Consider the following 22,858-nt stretch of genomic DNA (forward strand, 5'->3'; position numbering starts at 1 on the left):
AAGTAAGAGAAAAAAGTAGAGTAATCGTGCCTGTTTTCAATAGCAAAAATATATCAATATACAAAAAATGAATATTTGTTGTTTTATAGACGACATTTCTGCTCTGTTTGCCTCAGGACTTCCGAGAAGCAATAATTGCGTTTGGAAGTTCTCCCTGAGTTTTAGGTTGGGAAACCCGTCCACGGCCTCTTTCCAAAATCATGCCGCCGAAGAAGGGTAAGAAGGAGAGATACCTTAAGTTTTTGGGCAATTGTGGCGTCTTCTAGTTATCACACCAACAAAAAACAACACAGAATAAGTGACAATGATCCTTAGCATACGTTTGTTGAATTGTACTGTTACTCTTATATGCAAATATGTTCAAAACAGGATGAAAATTTAAGGTACATGTGAGGAAACTTGTGCATGTTGAAGGGGGAGGGGGGCAGTCCTCACACGTTGTGACTCGTTTCCAACACTTGCAAAACTTAAGTTGAGATAATGTATGTCTGTAAATGTAAATGGGATAAGTGTAACTAACAGTTGCATCTGTATATATTTGGGTGTTTAACCCCCTTTCAAAATTATATCAGTTAAGTTACAAAATCTGGTTGAATGAACTTCGTGTTTATGAAAAGAAAATATCACAGCAGTTATGATATAATATCAGAAAATACCACAGCAGTTATGATATTATATCATAGCTGCTGTGATATTTTCTTTTCATAAACATGATTTGAATTTGAAAAAAGTGTCAGGTTGAAAGATGACATGCATATGCCAAACAGGGAAACCATGTAGATTAGAAAAACCTTTTGAAAGACAGGGCCTTACCCTAGTCGGTAACAAGATATGTCAGGTGTGTTGGGTTCTTGGAAGGTAGTAGTTCAGACCTGTTGTCTCAATAGGTACATTTGCACACAGCTTGCCGTTCTGTTCACTGAATTAGTGTGACAAGAACTTTCACATGTGTGCCAGAGAAAGTTGACGACAATTAGCACCCTGGTTCCCTCATATAACTTGTGGTGTAGTCATCTTCAAATACCTTTAACTCTTTCCAACTTCAGAAGATTACTGTGGATTACAATACGGACCTTAGGCTTACAATACATGTACCTTACTATCAAAGTGAAATAGCATGTGTATTGAAAGCCCAACACCTGTATGCTTTAGTAAGGCCATTTATACTGTACACCATAGTCCTAACCTGTGTCATACAATGACTTTCATCTATACAGGTGCGAAGGGGGCCGCCAAAGGCGCGGCTGCCAAGACTGAAGCCAAGCCAGCAGAGAAGCCTGCAGCGAAACCTGCAGCCAAGTCTGCGGGCAAGGGGAAGGCAGCAGCCAAACCTACAGCCAAGAAGGATGCCAAGGCACCATCCAAGAGACCTGCACCCAAGTCTGTCAAGACTGTGGGACAGGTCACTAAGGTGCGCACTGGTAGTGTCTTTGTGTCCAGGTTTTTCGGTTCAAATCTAACTATTCTAAGGTCTGCCGTGTTTGTATGTTTAAGATTGAAGGGATGTCGCTCGGGTCATTTTAAAATGTTCAAACTTAACTGATAGGATACAATAGTAATCATAGCTTTAACCTTTTCCTTGCTGCTTATGGATGCGATGCAAAGTTGATGCCAAGAGGCATTGATTTGAGTGATCAATGTTTACTATGAGAAATGTGTGTCCCGAGTCCCTTAAACTTGACCTATTTATTTCACCGTCCTCAGGCCAAGGCGGAAGCTCTGAAGGCTAAGAAGGCAGTCCTGCGTGGGGTGCACGACAAGAGACAAAAGAAGATCAGGACCAAGGTTCGCTTCAGGCGGCCCAAGACCCTCAAGACCAAGAGGATGCCCAAGTACCCCCGCAAGAGTGCCCCCAGGTTAAACAAGTAAGTAAAGCCATTAAGTGTTGTTTCAGATACTTTTGCACACAGCTTGCCGTTCTGTTCACTGCATTGGTGTGACAAGAACTTTCACATGTGTGCCAGAGAAAGTTGACGACAATTAGCACCCTGGTTCCCTCATATAACTTGTGGTGTAGTCATCTTCAAACACCTTTCACTCTTTTTCTAGCAAGATTTACATGGATTACGAAATGATTTCTTGGGAAGGGCCACCTGGTTGAAGCTGCATTCGTCTTTCAAAAGGAATGTAAATTGGGTGTCTCGTGTTCGAGTAGGTGCGTCCAGCGTGTTAAAAGGCACAACAACAAACTCATTACGCAGATGGGTACCTACTGGCTGTACTTCAGATGAATGTAATATGTATGTTCTTTATAAATGTTGGATGCTTAACGTTTCTCAACAAATCCTTAAATGCAAATAACTCCACCTGCAGGTTTGACCAGTATGCCATCATTAAGCATCCCCTCACCACTGAGTCTGCAATGAAGAAGATTGAGGACAACAACACGCTGGTCTTCATCGTTGATATCAAAGCCAACAAACCCAAGATCAAGATGGCCGTCAAAAAGCTGTACGACATCGAAGTGGCCAAGGTCAACACACTTATTAGGTAAGTGTCATTGCTGTGGGATTTCTGTTGTCATTGTTTTTTATATCTAGCTGCACTGGCTCATAACAAAATCTTGTAAGATTCGGATTGTCGCTTGCAATAATAGGTATGCAAAAACAGACGTTTTGTAGTTCTCGTGCCACTGGTTCTGAAAAGTTGTAAGTTAATTCTTTTAGACAGGTACATCTGCACACAGCTTGCCGTTCTGTTCACTATGTCTATGTGACTAGAACTTTCACATGTGTGCCACAGCAAGCTGAAGACAATTAGCACCCTGGTTGCCCTCTGTAGCCTGCGGTGTCAGTCGTCTTCAGTTCAGGCAATAAAGAAACTTTCAATGGGATGGGGCTTCCATGGGACATTAGAGGATGTCAAATGACATGCAGTTTGGTTGAATCTGAAGTTGTCATAGTTGTTATGTCATGGACCACTACTGTCCAACATTTCAGCCAGTAATAATCATGTGGGCACAAACACTCTGGTGTATCCTTACATCACACACTTAACTCAGAGATCAGACTGTAGAATTTGTCATTTTTTGTTAGGAGAGTGAGTAGCAATGACAGGATGTTTTTAATGTTTAGTGTGTGACTTGGAATGGTAGGTATAGAAAGGCAACTTTTACACTGTTTTGTACTAGTAGGTTTTGAAAGAGAAAGGAACTTCAGTCCAAACTCCTAGAATGTTGTGCATTACTATTAGCTTACCTCTAAGGAAGATCCCTTTTCATGACAATGTCTTCTTATGATCCTTACAGGCCAGATGGACAGAAAAAGGCCTACGTACGGCTAGCTCCAGACTATGACGCACTAGATGTTGCAAACAAGGTAACTGCATCCTTTCTTGTGTCTTGTCTTTTTGCAAAATGTCACTATATATATTTTGCAAAAAAAGGCATGTACCAAACAGAGAAACGCTTTTGAGAGACAAGCCCCTAGCCCTAGATAGATCAGGTGTGTTGGGTTCTTGAAATGCAGTAATTCAGACTGACCTGTTGTATCAATACATTTGCACACAGCTTGCCGTTCTGTTCACTGAATTAGTGTGACAAGAACTTTCACATGTGTGCCAGAGAAAGTTGACGACAATTAGCACCCTGGTTCCCTCATATAACTTGTGGTGTAGTCATCTTCAAACACCTTTAACTCTTAGTCTAAGTTCAGAATATTAATATGGATTACAAAACCTTAGTGTCAGGGTAAAATAGCATGTGTATAGCTTAACATGTATGTCAGTGTCTATGTACAAAGTTTTTTGCTTTTGATGACAACATGTATTTATCATTTATTTTTCCCCTTGTACAGATTGGCATCATCTAAACTGCTGGAACTTTCTTGGAGTCTGGAGAAGCAGAGAGTCTGCTAGCTACAAATAATATACAAAAAAACTTCCAACAATAAAAGTCTGGAAAATGTGCTTTTTGTGGTGGTTTCTCTTTGTGTTTGTTTGATAGAAGTTGGTCTAAGCTGAATGTACATTAATAAGTACAAAATAAAGGTTCTTTTCTATACCTGCAGTACATAGGGAAACTGAGATAGCCTTGGCTTTACGGGCATGTTCTAAGGTATACTTGTACTGTTTGTTTTGAGAGGTAACTGCAGTTGAGTAAAACATGGGGGCTTATGACCATTATACCTACAAGTTTTCTGCTATTTTGCAAGAGCGAGTGGTAAGGAGACCCACTTTTGAGGTGATAACTGAAGTTACAGCTCTGTCAATTGAAATACAACCGTGGCTTAACTTTCAACAACACATGGTTCATGAAAGAAAAATACTGAAATGATCTATTTTTACTGTGAATTACAAGGAGTGACCTATGTGATGGTACATACATAGTTACAAGGTAATATAACACTACTACAACTCTGGGATGTCCCTTGTCCTCTCTTCTATTTGTTCTAGCTACAGAGCTTTTTGCTCTTAAAGTCCGACAGTCTTCTGAAATCAAAGGTATTACATTACCTGGCCTTAGTGACTCCGAGGTTGAATCTCGAATTTTTCAATATACAGATGATACAGAACTTATACTTGGTGACAAAAGTTCAATTGAAAGAAGTTTAGATATTATTAGAAGATTCTCAGTTTTTTCGGGACTAGTTTTGAATAAAGAAAAAACAGTAGCCATGTGGCTAGGCCCATGGAGACACTGCTCTGAGCAAGCCAGTGGGCTTAAATGGTGCACCACAGCTAAATGCTTGGGAATTGTTTTTTCATCTGCATGTTGTGCCTCTGAAATAGATGTAAACTGGAGTAAGAAATACTGTAAGATGAGAAATATTTTATCATCTTGGGCTCCACGCAACCTTAGTCTTATAGGAAAAATAACAGTGCTCAAAAGCCTTGTAGCTTCACAACTTCCTTACAGTTTTGGTGCACTTATTCCACCGGATAGTTTTTTGAAGGATGTTAATTTGATGTTCTACAGATTTATTTGGAAAAGAGATAGGGTAAAGCGTAATGTTATGGTTCAAGACTATTCAAAAGGAGGATTGAAAATGATTGATATAAGAATAATGCACAAATGCTGCCTACTACGATCAATACAAAAATTGCTATCTAGTAGTGAAACTCCTACTCCCACATGGAAGAAGATACAGCTGTATTACTTCAATAAGTTTGGTCCTGATCTATGTATTTTGAAACATAACTGTACTGCAGTCCAGGTGTCATCTAATGTTTCACTGGCACCCTTACCTCTTTATTACCGTAAATTGATACGTGGTATGAAACGAAACCTGTTCAGAATGTCAACGATATTGATCAAGTAAATTGGCAATTGTTATGGAATAATGTTTGTATAAGTTACAAGGGCAACATGCTGTACTTTGACAAATGGATTCGACGACACATTCTGTACGTCAATGATATTGTAGATGATCAGGGTAAATTCATATCGTTTGATGATGTAAAAGCTATTGTTGGTATTAATGCACATGTATTACTACAGTATAACGCTCTTATGAACTCAGTTCCCAAACAGTGGAAAGGTGTTTCTCGATTAGACAATGAAAAAGCTCCCAGTGTCAAACTTTGTGGTAAAGATATCCGCTCACAAGACTCTACCTTCTTCAAGAATATTTGTATCATGCAATACCAATCCGTTCCGGTCTCACAAAATTTTTGGGAGAAACTATTTCCTTTGTACGATTTTCACTCTATTTCTTGGAATGTACTGTGGAAATCTCCTTTCTTGACCACTAAAGAACCCAAACTTATAAGCATGCAATGGAAGATATTGCATAATATATATCCAACCAGAATATTACTGTATAAGATGAGAATTGTAGAAAATAATAAGTGTAGTTTTTGCGATAATATAGATTATATAGAGCACTTTTTCTTTGATTGTAAAACGGTCAAACCATTATGGGATTATGTAGAAAGTTTATTTAGTCATTCTTTATCACTTAATGTACATCACATAATTTTTGGATATAACTTACATATGTTGAACAAGTTTCGCTACATCAATCAACTGTTGTTAGTTGCAAAATTATCTATTGTGAAATTTAAGTTTACATTGTCAGCCTCGAACTCATTATATCTAGATCCGCAAACCCTCTTGAAAGTCTTCAAATCAGAATGTTCTGTCAGAAACTTAAGATAAGCCACACATTGTAAAATATTCTAAGACATTTAATAAAGTGCCGTGGCAAACACGGAATCAGAATTTAAAAAAAAAAAAAAAACTACTACAACTCTTGTGACAATGACAGTCTACTGTGCAAATACATATGCCTCCTTCAGAAAAGGAATGATTGTTTTCATAATCTCCAACAGAAAGGGTTACAATTCAAATAGAACTTCATGAATGTATTGACAATAGACTTGTAAGTTAGTGGGAATTTCAGCCCTTTGCTTTTTGGGGGGATTTAACTTTGACAGATGTTCACAACAGAACACTAATAGCAGAGACACAGTGCTTCTTTATAAGCTTTCTCCAGTTTCTTGAAAATTGTTATTTTACAGCAATATAGATAAAAAGGACACTTTCGGACTATAAAGATAGGTGTATCATACGTCTACATCCTCCTCCTCTGTGACCTGTATTTCCAAGTGTCCCTGTACATCGTGGAGTTGTTTGGACTGAAAGTTAGCGATGATCTTCCTGGTTCCCGGTCGGACTGGCTTCATGGTCACTAACGTCCTGGCAGCCTCCAGGGGCCGAACATCTCTGTGGAATCAAATAATTAACAGAACATTCACTTTTTGCAATCATGTGCGTAAATACTAATAGCTTTATACACTTGTGGGTACAGTAAAACCAAAACTGTTTGAATAGAGGCAAGTTGGCACGCAATGGAGCTCGGATAAACCTTTCAAGTATATATTTCCCGTAGATCTATCCATGACTATTGTAGCATGCCTTCTCTTGCTTGTAGTTTATACATTTATCCGTACAGAAGACAGTACGCTAGAGAAGTCCCGCAACAGTCACCGCGACTACATTACATCCAGGTTGCCGTAACTTAGTTATATCACCTGAACTGCCAAGATAAACATGATTTGGTAGGTCATTTGCACATGCTTTTAAGCATGGTCTAGGTTAAAAAGTCTAGGTTCAGGAAAACCAGAGATCATTACTCTTACCTATATGAAACGAGCTTTGGTTTCTGTATCCCGGGTCCTTCGATGTGGAATTCTGTGTTTGTCAGTTTGACCGCTAGAGGGTTCTGGAAAGACAGCTCGGCCACAAACTCTTCTCCGACGGGGAAGTCAGACCTATCTCTTGCAGGGATCTAGGGAAAATAAACATACACTAGATGACATATAATCGTAAACAACTAGGCCACAAATCTGCGTTTTGACTATGTACGCTCTTTTTTCTTCACTTACTGTCCTTGTGTGAAAGGGCAGAGGGATATCTGCCATCACTAATGTGCTGTAAACTGTGACTAGTAGATCTGTTCTTGGTGCTGAAACGACATCTGGTTAAAACATCAGGAATTTTTAGTGTTATATAACTGTACCTTATAACAAAAGAAAATCGTGTGTGTCATCTATTTTCTGTTCTTTACGCCTTTCTTACAATGTATGCCAAACCATGGGAAGAAGAATTGTCCTTGGTGCTGAAGAGATATCTATTGCCGGCACGATGGATTTTCGTACAGTACTCTATTCTACACAACAAAAAGGCGCTGGTTGCTACTGTCCTGAAATGTGAATGCATATGGTGATAGTAACTTGATACCCTTTATCTATACATGCAGATGGCCGCAATGTACGACAAAGTGTGACCGGGCCCTTACGTGAATGTTGAGCCTGGGCACGCTGAAACGGAAGTCCGTCTGCCCGGCGAACGTGCGCTTGTTCTCCTTGACCCTCCCCAGCAGGTTGAGCTTGATGGCCCCCTGGTCTACGAGATACGCCATGTACTGGACCGGCTCGATCTGTGCGTGTAGCGTCATTTCTGGAAAGGACAAGGCATGAACGAATTTGAGAGAAAACATACATAGAAGTGGTCAGTACATGTATAAAAGAGTGATGGGCTGAGGATGCTTGGGTCTCCTAGTCTTAGTTTCAGAACAAAAGGTAAACGTTATCGTAATGCACACTCTATAGAATCTTTATCAATACCTTAAATAATGGACTGCTGAAATTACTCCTTCAGAAGACGACAAACTTTATCACATGCAATCAATCCTCGAAAGGAAACTGGTCCTAATTTAAGGTGTATTCTAAGATTGCTTACGTCCGTTTGGCTGTAGCGTCACCACAAATTTCTCCTTGTGAAACTGTGTGACTGGCACCCCCGTGTAGTACATGGTATGTGCCGTCAGAAACATGCTGACGTTTCTCTCCTGGCTGCTATTGTTATGGAGCGTCACGCTGGCCGTGAAGTCGTGTCCTACAATGACCTCTTTTGGAGCGTTGATTGAAAACTCGACGTCCGCCTTCTCCGGCTTCTCGCCGTACGTGTGCGGTCTGCTGCCGTGGCTTACCGCTTTTTCAACAGCGAGTCGCTCTTCTTCCGTCCCTGGTGTAAGAAAAAGGAAACATTCAAGGAGACAAACAGCTTTTTCATATTCGGTCTTGTCTGGAACCTCACATAGATAGTTCACAATAATATTTTACAAATTGGAATAATTCAGAACAAGTCGATTTGTACAGAACAGCAAAACGTCGGAAGTAGGGACATCATACCCTCGGAATACTTGTAGTGATCTGTGATGTCTTCTCTCTCGTCCGCTCCTACTGCCTTGGTGCTGATCTTCACACCTATACCCTTCTCCTGCTGCCAAACCTGGTAGTGAACAAGATGTTCACATTCATACCTGCGTGTTTGTCTTCTTCTGGCATGATCTATTTTTGATTGTTTGTGAAAGGATTTTGAACAAGCAAATAGTAGACACACTACCAAAAGTCATTTCAAACTACCCTGCCAAAAACATGTTCTCAATACCGGCCGCCGGTGGGCATTAGCCATGATCTAAATCGACCTCATCGCAAACCTCCGCTGATTTTCTGGAAATCTTTTTAAAATTCCAAGCTCTGTCTATATCTTTACACGCCGACTTGACGGAAAAGGCAGACATTTTCTTTGTCAAGAGCATCAAATGACGGAATGACGAACGCTGGTTAGAACACTGGACTCTCAATGTTCAATCTTCGCATTAGAATGTAATGTAAAAGCCATTTTGAAGTTATGATTGGCCTCGTCAGGAAGATTGCTTATCACTTAACTCCTGTCTCCGCCCATTCCACTTCACGATGTACATTCAGTATGCAAAACCGAACGAAGCAGCGATCTTTGGAAAAAGACCCATTCCCCCCTACCTGGTACATGGGCCCGTCCTCAGGACACACCCACGAGATGCTGTCGGCGTTGACCTCTGCGAAGATGAACCTAGAGTCGTAACCATAGTAAACATGGCCGTTCTTAATGGCGTGAACAGACGCCGGGCCGCACTTGTAATGGCCTATGGAAGAAGACACGAGAGAGCATTTATCATTATATGAAAATATATATATTCTTCTTCTTCTTGGCTTTGCTTTGCTGGGAATATATACATTTTGTCACTTACACAGATTTGCATTTATTGCAAAATGGGAAAGTAAGATACCAACAGTAAAACTTGTGACTTCATTAAAGATTATACTTCTTCATCCGGCAAGTTCCTTACCCTCGCTTGTTTCCTGTGGCGTGGCGTCGAACGCCTGCCAGCCGCCATAGCCAGCGGGTAGGTCCGGCCGGGTCATCCATGCCTCGTTCCACACGTGGAAGTTCCTGTGGTACGGAAAAATGGACAAACTTCTTAACACCGTTCTTAGGAGCGTATACTAACGAGGATGGTGCCTTGGCTAGGTGTTGGGTTGATAGCGATAAAACTGGTAGTAGTGACTGTTTCTTGTTCTTTTTCTACGCTTATGTAAGGTACCTAAAGAAGTCAAAAGTCGTCTAAACTCCGATATTTCACATTCATTCTAAATATATAACTCACATGTATATATAGCGTTTGATATCTATCATAGAAATAACCTAGACTATACAAAAGGGAATATACCAAATACTCGAAGGAATTGAAATTGGGCGAATTCTGTGTCTGATCCTTACCTCTTCCTCAATGAAAAGCGGCCTACAGGTCGATTTGAGATTCATATGAATAAACATTTCAAACAAACAAACCAGGTTGAGTCCGTGTTGAGGTAGTCGATGGGTGTGAACTCCTCGTCGTAGTGGATGTCGACCACCAGGTTCCCGTCCGTGTCGTGCGCCGAGGCGAAGTTCGTCACGCTGCGGGCCGGAATGCCCAGGCTGCGGAGGACTGCGGGAGAAACGTTAGGAAGATATTACAGTGCAGTGAAACCATGTAATGATGCGATTCTTTGTTTATGTTTTAGTTATATGTATCATGGGACTTAGGTATGTTTCTATAGCTCAGCTGGTAGCAGCCGCACAGTTATGCTTCTGGTTCCAATTAGTTGCTAACTGTGATACCCCGGTTGAATCCTGGGCAGGCCATCTCTGTTGTGGCTGCCCCACCTCATTCAACAAAATGGGGAATGGCTAGCAATCCTTCCATGCAAAAATGTACCATGCTACTGAAACAGCCGAAAGAAACTTGCCACCCTATGGGCCACTAGCAAACTTACAAGGTTCGAATTCTGAACGAAGGAACGAATTAAGGGACGTTAACGTGCCTGCACTGAATCATTGTACCATTTTATAGCAACTGTATATGTTACACTCCCACCTGAAGTAGTGACGCCCGAGAACACCCAGCACTGTCCGTAGCACACGGGCTCCTTCCTGTCGTAGTACTGCTGCAGGATCTCCACGCTGCCGTTCCAGGCGCTCGGGCGGATGCCGTCCTCGTACTCCCCCGACCAGTTCCCGACCAGCACCCCGTCCTCGTCCTGGCTGTTCACCTGGTGGTACAATGTTTTATTTCATTTATCATCACCGAGTGCAAATGTGCATGGTCAGAGTGGAATCCCCCTGAATTGCAGAGTTTGCTTACAATTTAAGAAAATGAACAAATAACGAATATACTCATCACGTACCAAAAATCAATATCAAAAGTACAATATTCATTGAGGCGAGGAGACCACAGACGTGGTTTAGTGATAGTCAACATACTAAGTAAACAGTTCCTTATTCTATGACAGCTCCTTGTTGTACAGGGTAATATTTAGCCCGATGTAGAAACGACTGCTTCAGCCGTTTCGTCCTTGCCCTTACAACAAAGAACGATTGATATTCAGCTAGCGGACATGGATTTTCTTTAAAGCCCACAATCTGGTCTGTTCCAGATTCAATTCGCTGCACAAAGGTCTACCGTCAGATGATGGCACGAAAAGTGCTAGCTGCATTTGTACTCTACGGTACTTACCATTTTGGAGACAACTCTGACGATCCTTATCGGGTCCCACCGCGCCCTCTGTGGAAACTTGGCTTTGTCCAGCAACTCTAGCGAAGCGTCCAAAACAGGCATCTCGAACTGTTAGGCGGAAACAAGAAAGGTTATCACAGAGTTACTACAAGCAACAATAATAGCTAGTTTTCAAACTCTCATGGTTTCAGCTATTGATGAAGAATTATGGAGTTCAGAATGTTGAATGCAACGTTTGAATCTATTCACTGAAAAAATCGACTGACCATGGCATGGAAGAATCAGAAGGCCAGCTCAAACTGATCCTTTCCAACGAGCAACATCTTTTCTACTCAGCTACTTCCAACTTCTTTGTCATCCCCCTTCCTTTCCCCATTCCATACTTCCTCCTTCGTTGTTCAAACGTTGTTGCAGTTATAGCCTATACATAACAGTATGGTCTCCAGCGCGTATCTTCAACAGTTTTGCGTTCTTTACCTGTCCGAAGTTCCATGGTCTCTCCATGACTTGTCTCTTGTTACCGACATAGATGATACCGGATTCATTCATGACGTATTCCTGCAGCTCTTCTTCGTCATTCAGGTACACAGAATCATCTGGAAATGAATAAAAAAGGGCTTAACCTAAGTACAACATACACCTTACTTATAAGTCTGTGTAATACAATTGCAAACTCAAATTAAAAGCTCCGCTGTCCTTGACTATAACGGACCCCCCTAGGTGCCGGCAAAAGTTGGGTGGGCCGCTATAAACCTAATTGAATCAGGCTGTACAATCTAAGAGATATTCCTATTCTTCATCACACAAATACAATGAACAGTACAAGTGGACCACCTTAACCTTCTCCCTGCTGAAGTAGCCTTTTGGCACCAAATTTCCATTGGTTACAGGGTTAGGCAGCAGGGAGGGAAGGTTAAGACTGCAACCCTTTCAAGTTTAATAAGATACATGTTAATGTACCAGCAGGGATGCGAACCATTGACCTTATGGGTAATATTCCTAACTACGCACCAAATGTTTTAATTTCCCCTAATCTTAGACATTTGTAGATAACCTCCTCACGTTTACACCATGGGTTGAAGAGCATGTAGATGTGCGAGTACGGGTCCTTCTCTGTCCGGTACTTGTGTCCGTCCAGTATCGTCTCTACGACTATGCTGTACCTGGGGAACAGCAGGGCGGAACGAATCATAGTGACGAGAAGACCAGAGCAATCTCCAATAGGTCATCATACGTAAAATGTTTATTGATGTGAATCATACAACTAGAAGCAACAGGTCATTATTGGAAAAGCAGATAAAACTTAAGCATAAACTGACATCCGTAATACATGTATATCTCAAAATCTGTTGTCAAAAACGGTGTTTTAGCGTTTTGTGGACAATGCTTACTTCCCGACGATAGCGTTGGGCGGCGCCTGGACTGATATGTCGATGGTCTTCAGGCCCTTGTCCGTGATCTTGGCTCCCCATGACGTACCGTCCAGGGGGCTGTCTACCGGGACCCGGGCCAACGTGCCGTCGCTGATCTTCGGGGCCTCGCCTTTGTACATCAAAATATTAAGGACGTTTGTTATAATTATAGAATCAACGAGAGTAATGAATACAATTGGAGACGAGAAAAGTTGAGCAATTTCAGAACGTTAAAACTGGAAATATTCTGGATTTGGCAATCTGTATGATATCAACATTTAGTTGCTCATATTAGCACATTTTTATCATGATATAATACTTTGGGTGTTTCAAAAGATCACAGAAACAAGCCAGATGAGGAGTCCTATATATATATTCGGACCACCAAATATTCAGCGCCCAGCAATAATTTTCAAAGAGTTCTCACCACACAACGACATCGCATCTTTTCTCCATGAAGGTCGATATGCAATGGGATAGTGTTACTTAAACTTACAATGTATAGAAAATTGAATGTGAAAATCCGACTACTAATTTCGTGGTTTCATGGTGATGCCACTTTTTGTTTCATTATTAAATAAGATGTTTTAAAAGGGGAAATTGATGCCACAAATGCGCATGTCTGTAATATCCAAGCAGATGTATGAACTTGGCGTTTTGAAATTGCATTGGTCTCCTTTAAGAGAATTTCCAACATCTAGGACCCGCCTGTGATCTGACCTGTGTGAAACTCGAGCGTGAGTTGTGAGTCCTCCGTGTAAGGCTTGTCGAAGGCGAGGCAGAGCTGGAAGGGCTGTCCGCGCCTGACGATCAGCTGGAAACTCTCGTACTCCTCCGTGTGGTGAGCACGCCGGTTGTACGACAGCCGGAAATACACGTCAGACACCTGCAGGCACTGGTCTGGGATGGAGGGGTGAAAAGGGTGAATACATGATGAGGGTGCTGTTGGTGTTAGCCTGGGTACCATCCTCCATATACGTAGTAACCCGTAACGTGGTTAGCAAGCGAAATGAGCCAGCGGTTACTACGGAGGATAGCACCCAGGCTATGTTGGTATCATATCCTTGGCCCTTTCTGTCATTTTGCGTGCTATTCCAATCTATAACGTTAACCATGAACCCTATATATCTATACCCTAGCTACCACAGCTAGTGACCCAAGCAGTATCAAATGCGTAGTGTGACGGTATAAACATGTGAAGTAGACCCAACTAACTGTTCATTCTCATATGTCATCCAATCGTTCGACTCCTTCTGTAGCTGTTTGTTGATTTTTAATATCAATCTATAACTTTATGGAGCTGTCAAGATAAAATTAAGGCGCATCTTCAGTCCAGACATCTTTGAAGCCTGAATAAACTCCATAGAACGTTCGGAATGACGTCATTGTTGCTAATTGATGAGGGAAGGGAGGGGCGACTGGAAAGGGGCGGGGCACTGTGGACTCCTGGGGGCAAGGCGTTAGGCTCATCGACTGGGCTTATCGTCCTTATCTACGAAGCAGAAACGCTGTCACAAAAATCGTATATATGTTTTTAAAAAGGGACATGTTTTTTTTATAAGGGGGCAAATTAAATCCACATATGTTTTGAAAATAGGGCCGTTTTTTTAAAGGGGGCAAATTAAATCCACATATGTTTTGAAAATGGCACATGTTTTTAAAAAGGGGGCAAATTAAATCCACATATGTTTTGAAAATGGCACATGTTTTTAAAAAGGGGGCAAATTAAATCCACATATGTTTTGAAAATAGGACATGGTTTTTCTTATGGGTCATATCTTTTAAAACAATATGCATCTTAAAAATAACCAAAATGAGAATATGAGACGAAAAAAAAAACATACACCATTTTCATTTTGTACCGTGTATAAGTTTATTCCCCAATCCAGGAAACCCACCGGTTTGCAAAGTGGTGCTTTCAAAATGGTCTATCGTTTCCGATTTACCCCCCATTTTGATAGTGGTGCTTTCCAGTTACGCCGATTTTAAACTGGTCGATTTCAAACTGGTCGATTTCAAACTGGTCGATTTCAAACTGGTCGATTTCAAACTGGTCGATTTCAAACTCCAAACGGAAATGAAATGACGTAAGTCGGAAATGACGTAAGTCGACGCTCATCGCCAGAGAAGCCACCAAGTATCGGTGATCGCTGTTTACGTCCTTGTTTTCACCGTCTTGTACGCGTTTTCTGATCAGCTACGTGTCCCCAGGATATACCAGGTTTGTGTTGACTTTTTCACGTTGTAATGATTTTAGAGTTGCATGTTTAATCGGTACTTTATAGAATGTAAATCGTCATGCAGCCGTATCGTTTGGAAGATTACAAAACTACGCAAATTGCGTGCCGAGCTAGCTATCCAGGAACTCTTCACTTTACGTTCTAACAACTTGAGACGATCAATGATATGATATGTGGTTCAATTTTCGTTGATATGAATTGTTAAAATGTACAAACTTGCGATAGTTTTGCTCCGTAGTCAGTGAGGGGAATGGGGAGGGGGGCGAACGGCCGGCGCAACCATGTGCAAGTTCGGACACGATTTTTGTAGTCTGATACGAACCCAGGAAGCCACAAAAATAAATTTGTGTTTCTTATTCTGTTTGTTAAGAGACCTTAGCGAGTATAAATTTGTATGATCGTGCATTAGTTTGAAAGGAATATCTATCCAGATTCCAGACGAAGATTAAAATTACTTGTCCTTGCTGGCTGGCATGTTTTTCTCAGGTTTGTAAAAATATGCATAGCGTGTAAATTTACCACGTATTATTCATAGTTTTTTAGACATTTTGAATAACTTACCTTGTTGCCACTGGGAATTGTTGTTATGTCCATTTGAACGCATTTTCCTTGTTTCTTACTAATAGTATGCTCCAGAGGATCGGCACTGTAGGGATTTTCCCAGCCCTTGCTGCATATACACAGCACCTATGAGTGCTATGACCATACAATGTAGCTGTTGATGCATCATGCTGTCTACACAAGGATGAATGCCATGCATATGCACATGCATGTGTCAAAGTCTTTCAACCAACGGTTGAACCAAGGATATGTATATAAATTATAATGTATTTGAAACAACACACATTGACAGTTTAGTGCTTTCTGAAGCAATGAAAACATGTTGATTTTCATCCCTGCTGGATACAAGTATCTGTAAGCACATCGAAGTATGTGTTCTTATTTAATATGCGTACCTGATATACCTGGTGCTTTATAATATTGTAGATAATTAAGTTTGATGTGAACAAAATTTTTGTATTTGCAAATGATTGTAGAATATTTTGTAAGTGTTGGATTCCTCAGGGTAAATGAATTGAATGAATAGCTAGTACATGTAAATGAAAATTGATCCATTTCATGTAATGTTTCACAACACTCAGTCTCTTTATAAGAAGCTATGATTCTTCAATCTAGTTGTATCTATGCAGATGATGTCATTGTTTAGAAAATATGAGCATGATGGTGTAGCCTAGAATGTCCTTTGTTGCCTGTATCATACTTATTCCGACCAGTGATGTTGAATGAATCATGAGTAAATGATAAAGGTGTGATCTCTGTGTGTGTTCTCTGAACTTGATCTAATTATGTACTAATACATGTAGTGGGATGTTGTGTAGAGGTTCTCATGTATTTTTACTGTACGGACAAGCATGGTCTGTATGTCCTAATTGACGGAAAAAAAAATCACATGCAGATTGTACATTTTGTAGATTGTTCAATATTCATCCTTTGTCAGATGGCAAGGGTTTCTCCTCACGTTCCTTTCTTACCTATTCTTCTTATACTTATTCTTATTCAAAATTTCACCACTTTGTGTTTCAATATACATGTACGCTTTGGTCACTTTCAGTTTGTGACAGACTGTACATGTAGATCCATCATTGTAGTATATGAATAGACCTTGGAGTGTATTTTCCATTCCCATTAAAGATGAAGATTGTGCTTTGTGAAGAATGCTGCTGTACCTTCAATGTACTGTGCAATGCAATGTACTAGTAGAGTAAAAGTTATCATCAATATGTAAGAAGAACTTGGGGGATTTCCCATGTGTCTCATATCAGTCGGACTGAGGCATGAAGTTGCAGGAAATGGATTTTTAATAATAATTACACTATAATAGTTAACATATTCTACGCAAAAGGCTACAACACTAATAGTATTTTTCTTGTGCAATAAAAACCTTACTTATATAAGAAAACCATGGTTTCTTACATGCCTAAAGTTGAATCTTAGACAAGGCAATGATGTGAGGCTAAAATTGAAGGAAACATATTTGTGTTATCTTGTCAAAATACAGTAGTCAACACATCCTAGAAAGAACTACTGAAGTCAAACGCAGGGGTTGGAGGGGGAAGTTCCGAACACCAAACGTATGGTACATACCTTTATACTTATACTAGTTACAGTGTTCACTATCATGTATACACCTACTGAAATTGCATTGAAAAATTTGAATGTCTTCAGTTACACAAAAACAGTTAACATGTCCATGGAAGGTTGAAGCTGCTCCACAGACTTGTAGAATTTCGCTCCGAGTCAACAGTTCTTAGTGGCATCTGACTCCAGTCCTTGACTCGCAGATATGGCCCAGCCACTTTATTGCTGGCGTCCATAAAACTAGCAAAGAACAAAAAAAATATACACATATATTGACGAGCAACAGTGAAAGCTGATGAATAAATAAAATGTAACTAAATCGAAATGTTTTCATGTGCAAACTGGGATCAAATTATGTAGCATGTGTTCATGTTTGCCACGTTCATTACACAATTCTTTTCTCTCAAGAAATAGCCATACTGTTATCCTTAGATTATACACACAAATATTAATAACATAATAAATCACAGCAACAAGGCATACACATACGAGGCTCAACCTTTCTACCATTCTTCTTTGTATATGTTTGAAGTTTCCCGTAAGAATGGCCAACTATCCTGGAAAGCAACACCGTTTCACCAGAAGGTCTAGATGTGTCCATTATGTAAGCACATGCACACAGATAGAACATTATTACTAGTAACAAATGGTGGTGTATACGCGTGGTGAACATGTATTCGTACGAGTTCATGCCCCCCTCCCCCATCTGGCGTCATTACAAAACACGCATTTCCAGTCGAATTTAATCATATTTATGAAACAAACAAGACTTTATATAGTCTGAATTTCGTCACAGTCGAGCCCAAGCATCCCTTGTAATCACCGAATCGATCAATGATTAAGGAAAGTCCGAAACACTTTGCGTAGTTTTGTAATCTTCCAAACGATACGGCTGCATGACGATTTACATTCTATAAAGTACCGATTAAACATGCAACTCTAAAATTATTACAACGTGAAAAAGTCAACACAAACCTGGTAACGTTATATCCTGGGGACACGTAGCTGATCAGAAAACGCGTACAAGACGGTGAAAACAAGGACGTAAACAGCGATCACCGATACTTGGTGGCTTCTCTGGCGATGAGCGTCGACTTACGTCATTTCCGACTTACGTCATTTCATTTCCGTTTGGAGTTTGAAATCGACCAGTTTGAAATCGACCAGTTTGAAATCGACCAGTTTGAAATCGGCGTAACTGGAAAGCACCACTATCAAAATGGGGGGTAAATCGGAAACGATAGACCATTTTGAAAGCACCACTTTGCAAACCGGTGGGTTTCCTGGATTGGGGAATAAACTTATACACGGTACAAAATGAAAATGGTGTATGTTTTTTTTTCGTCTCATATTCTCATTTTGGTTATTTTTAAGATGCATATTGTTTTAAAAGATATGACCCATAAGAAAAACCATGTCCTATTTTCAAAACATATGTGGATTTAATTTGCCCCCTTTTTAAAAACATGTGCCATTTTCAAAACATATGTGGATTTAATTTGCCCCCTTTTTAAAAACATGTGCCATTTTCAAAACATATGTGGATTTAATTTGCCCCCTTTAAAAAAACGGCCCTATTTTCAAAACATATGTGGATTTAATTTGCCCCCTTATAAAAAAAACATGTCCCTTTTTAAAAACATATATACGATTTTTGTGACAGTGTTTCTGCTTCGTACTTATCGGCTTCATTAGAATTCTAGGAAGTTTTGCATTTCGATTCGGGAAAACATTCATCCTCCTTTCTACGGAAATGTTTTGTCAAGATAGGATGAATGATTTTGTAAGCGGTTTTCTACAGTACCCCACAAGAGAAGACAGCATCAATTCAACTTCGTAACATGTCATAGCTACCTCTGACTGACTGACTGAACTTGATTATGTTACGAAATATGTTTGTTATGAAACTTAGTCTTACACGTGTTACATCAATCTGCTAAACGTCGATGGCAAGAATCGTTTTAGGCTTGTATAAAGAAACATTGCATATGATATGCTGCTGCTAGGTCTATCAATAAAATATGTCAATAAACCACGCACAGGCTGGTCAGTTTTGACCGGTGACTGACCCGACCCAGGCCGAAAGATTCATCACGTCAGGTGTTGGTGACAGACATGTCAGAAATGTGTCGTCTACAGTAGGCCAGAGCGTCAGGTATGTGTGGATCTGCTTAGGTTAGTATGTACACTACAGCTCGAGCTAGGATCAGGGTACCGTAGTGATGTTATTAACTAGGGATGGGGTAGCGATAACGAAATACAGACGAAGCCACTTAATTGCACCTCGGATAAACGCACCTTCCGTTTAATTGCACCGAATCCCAATATCCAAAACCGGTTCCCATTCACAACATTGTTAGTGACTCCGCATATCTGCACCGTGCATGGTCACCAATGCCGGATAACTGCACCAATTTTGTTCCAAAATCCTCGACAAGTTAACTGAAAAGGTGCGCTAAAATCGGCAAACGCGGTACAAATGAGCCGATACCTGCCGGTGTAAAGGCGCAATACCGCCAATATGTTTAAAATTGTTTTAAGTAACAAAACAAGGCGGTCTCCATTGGCAGTTACGTTGATAGGAATCGTATGGGAGGTCCCGGGCGGGTCACCCGTAATCAGTAACCAAGTTTTAGTTTCAAGTCCTAGTTTCATGGCATTACATGATTTACGTAAATCGACAACTGCACTCGACGTAATGTAACACACAAACTGTTATCCCATGGGTGGCATGACGATGTTTCAGAATGCCTCCCCTGTAACATTATGTGTGTTGTAATGCGGTAGATTGCATGGAAAAATGAAAGAATGCAAAATCAAAACAGGTTCGTAGTCATTTATTTATTTTCAGTAAAGGGTCAATAAATAAAGTTGATAACTGAATAATTTCGTCTGTTTTCTTTGTGCTAGTGTTTCTGACTAACAATACACCCCCTCGCCCATGGTGGTGCGGTCCAGTTGGGCATTTCGCATAATTGCACCAGCCGGATAATTGCACCAAAAACGCTGACAAATGGGTGGTGCAGTTAAGCGGATTCTACTGTATAATGATTTGGAAAGTAAAAACTTGCAATTGTTACAAGCAATTCGTTAGCTACATGTATACTGTGATGGCTATTAACAACACTTCCTAAGCAGTACTAGATACATGTACTAAAGCGTGAACTAGACTGTTTCTATTTATTGGAGGTCGAGGCTAAAAAACAGCTGTGTAGGTCTGGCTAAGGACAGTCTCGATAGCTGGCCTGCTGCCAAACGATTAGTTAATTTACGATGATACAGGAATATTATACCACGCCGTCACAACTTACCACATCGCAGAAACACGCAGCTTCAGACAGTGCAAAACAACAAGATTTGTAGTTGGTTTTGCTTACTCATAATAACATTACACAGCCCGTCAAGTTAAGGATTTTCAGATTCTTCATCTAGCTTCAGGGAGGGACATCTTTTATCGGGTCGGTTTGAAAGAGAAAGCCAGAGCCCACACTACCCAGATAAACACGCACAGCTTGTGAACTCTGGCGAGACTGACCCTTACACCCTGACCACTGCCTATTTATGGTCAGTATGTCAATGAACTTGGTTGATCCAGTTTTCATGATGGCGGAACAGAGTTTACACATGCATGCATATGCATATGGGTATGTATCCATGTTAATAACACATTACATCAAACCGATTCAAACGTTTGGAGAAACTTTGCCATAGCAAAGCCAAACCGTTGATCCAAATGGCACAGAGGATTCATACATCATCCGATTTATGTCTAACCTTTAACATTTTAGATAGTCAACAAATACGCATTCAACACGCCCATCATAATATGTCCACCGATTTACTGAACTGCCATCATGGCAATGTTAAGACCAAAATGATATATATTTCTGGTCGTGCTTGTCTCGATCTGTGGACATCTCTATATGTTTCTAATCTTTCCCTAATCAAACTAGAGTGTTATTTGCGACATTATATTGATCATGACTATGTAGGGCACGACAATTTCCAGGTTGTTATCTCAGTTGCGAGGTAAACAGATATGCCTGTCGTTACATCTGCGTCCACAGTTGGTATGGGTAATCACTATATGAACTGTGCGAGGAAAGAAGAAGCATCTTACCGAGGTTCTCTGCCAGAAGGGTCAGTCTCCTCGGACCGCGGCGAGCGTTGCCGACGGACCGCGCGGTTCTGGAGTTCGCCACGGGCTCGACATCTATCGGCTGTAGCTCCTTCTCTCCTCGGTTCTTGGAGACACACTTCCCCATGGCGGCTTGGATCTTGTTACGGTGTCAGCCACGAAGGAAGAAGCTCGGTTGCTCTGTGGGAACTCAATAGGGGTTGTTTTGTGGTTGAATTTTGTCTTGCGACTTCTGCGTCGTCACTTGAGACCACGAGAAGCCGAGTAAGAAGCTGGGCGACGGCGTCCTACTTTACGAGGTTTTCGCAAAACGTTTTCGGAAAGAGGATATTAAGAAGACATCGTATGCTTCTTTTTAGGGGAAGGTCGTGGTAATAGTTCTTATCACCGCAGACTTAACCCCTCGCACACCCCGCCCTGTTCGCGCCGGAGCTGTTTGTGTACCCAGGGACCAGAGACACATACTCGCATAGTTTTCTAAAAATTGCCGCCCGCTCGTTATGTGGATCGGGTCCATGGAAGGGGGAGGGGGTGCGGTCGTGATGGGTGCTCCTACTAGTGCAGTGGGTGGGAGATAAATTGGCTGTACCAATTTCTTTCATTGTTTCATGGCGATGACACTCTTTTTTCACTATTAAATGAGATGTTGTAAGAGAGAAAATTGATGCCACAAATGCGCATGTCTGTAATATCCAAGCAGATGTATGAACTTGGCTTATTGGGGACTTTAGTGCGTCTCTTTTGGCGCTTCTTTGGAGTTGGACTCCGTGCGTCGATCGTACGAGCATCCCGTGTAACATATATTGATCCGTTAATTGTAAGATCTTTATTGTTGTAAGGCTTCTATTGAGTATGTCCCTGTTTCATACTAGTGCTAGCCCTGTCTTTTGTGCAATCTCAAGTCATTTCCTTTTACCTTCCTAACCTTGAACTTTTTAGTCAGAAAACGATCCTTTGACTTTTGGTCCACACGGAAATCCTTAGTTATGGACTGGCAACATTCCACATTAAACATCCTCCCCATTCGCTTGTGAATCATGCACTATCATGTCTTCCTAGTAACCGTTCCGTACCAGTCAACGACATCCTTAAGTATTGTATACTATCTTGGGAGTGCCAGGAAATGAGCTAAAATTTGCCGATCCAACCGTCGTCCTCCCCCAGTAGTTTCTACCCACAAGTGCCGCTTCCCATGTGACTACATGTAATATAATTGTCTTGGCAACAATACCTTGAAATTTAAACACAACCCCTTTTCTTAGCTCCTGGCAATGCCGTAATTGGTTCGAGGAGGTGATTGGTGGACTTTTGGTTCCAATTGTACTTCAGAAGTTGACATCTTGAAAAAGCCCCAAATCCGCCTTTATATAAATCCAAAAAGCCGTTATGACTATGAATCTTTAAGATATAGGCACTGATATCTTTACTCAGGTCTTCTAAGGGTTCACATATCTCATGATAAATTTTGGCAGACTCACCACCCTTAACAGCTACATCAATGTCACACTTAACTGCTGTTGACTCAACTGAAGGGTGGAGAATCTATCTGGCCCTCTGCCATTGAACTTCACAGGCCTCGTGCTCATATTTGTACATGTCGTACTG

At 40.9% G+C, this 22,858-nt stretch overlaps 2 protein-coding genes and 1 long non-coding RNA gene across 3 annotated transcripts; 2 read left to right on the top strand and 1 right to left on the bottom strand.

Moving 5' to 3' along the window:
* The first annotated feature begins 86 nt into the window (after nucleotides 1-86).
* LOC136442938 (large ribosomal subunit protein uL23-like) lies at nucleotides 87-3,906 on the top strand. The gene is made up of 6 exons (XM_066439982.1): nucleotides 87-216; nucleotides 1,218-1,411; nucleotides 1,705-1,865; nucleotides 2,314-2,490; nucleotides 3,248-3,317; nucleotides 3,795-3,906. Exons 1-6 carry the CDS (start codon nucleotides 201-203, stop codon nucleotides 3,807-3,809), a joined length of 633 nt encoding a protein of 210 aa, XP_066296079.1. The 5' UTR covers nucleotides 87-200; the 3' UTR covers nucleotides 3,810-3,906.
* Nucleotides 3,907-5,854: 1,948 nt separating this feature from the next.
* Nucleotides 5,855-21,734, bottom strand: LOC136442900 (protein-glutamine gamma-glutamyltransferase K-like). Its single transcript, XM_066439920.1, has 15 exons — nucleotides 21,236-21,734; nucleotides 13,457-13,636; nucleotides 12,716-12,866; nucleotides 12,387-12,487; nucleotides 11,802-11,920; nucleotides 11,325-11,432; nucleotides 10,686-10,860; nucleotides 10,118-10,256; nucleotides 9,615-9,718; nucleotides 9,268-9,410; nucleotides 8,635-8,734; nucleotides 8,183-8,467; nucleotides 7,740-7,900; nucleotides 7,081-7,229; nucleotides 5,855-6,664 (listed from the first exon to the last, which is right to left on the bottom strand). Exons 1-15 carry the CDS (start codon nucleotides 21,378-21,380, stop codon nucleotides 6,505-6,507), a joined length of 2,220 nt encoding a protein of 739 aa, XP_066296017.1. The 5' UTR covers nucleotides 21,381-21,734; the 3' UTR covers nucleotides 5,855-6,504.
* Nucleotides 14,232-16,936, top strand: LOC136442881 (uncharacterized). Its single transcript, XR_010757062.1, has 2 exons — nucleotides 14,232-14,957; nucleotides 15,603-16,936. It is a non-coding gene; the product is annotated as an uncharacterized lncRNA (long non-coding RNA).
* Nucleotides 21,735-22,858: the final 1,124 nt, after the last annotated feature.

Source organism: Branchiostoma lanceolatum, chromosome 1, assembly GCF_035083965.1.
Source record: "Branchiostoma lanceolatum isolate klBraLanc5 chromosome 1, klBraLanc5.hap2, whole genome shotgun sequence".
Lineage (NCBI taxonomy): Eukaryota > Metazoa > Chordata > Leptocardii > Amphioxiformes > Branchiostomatidae > Branchiostoma > Branchiostoma lanceolatum.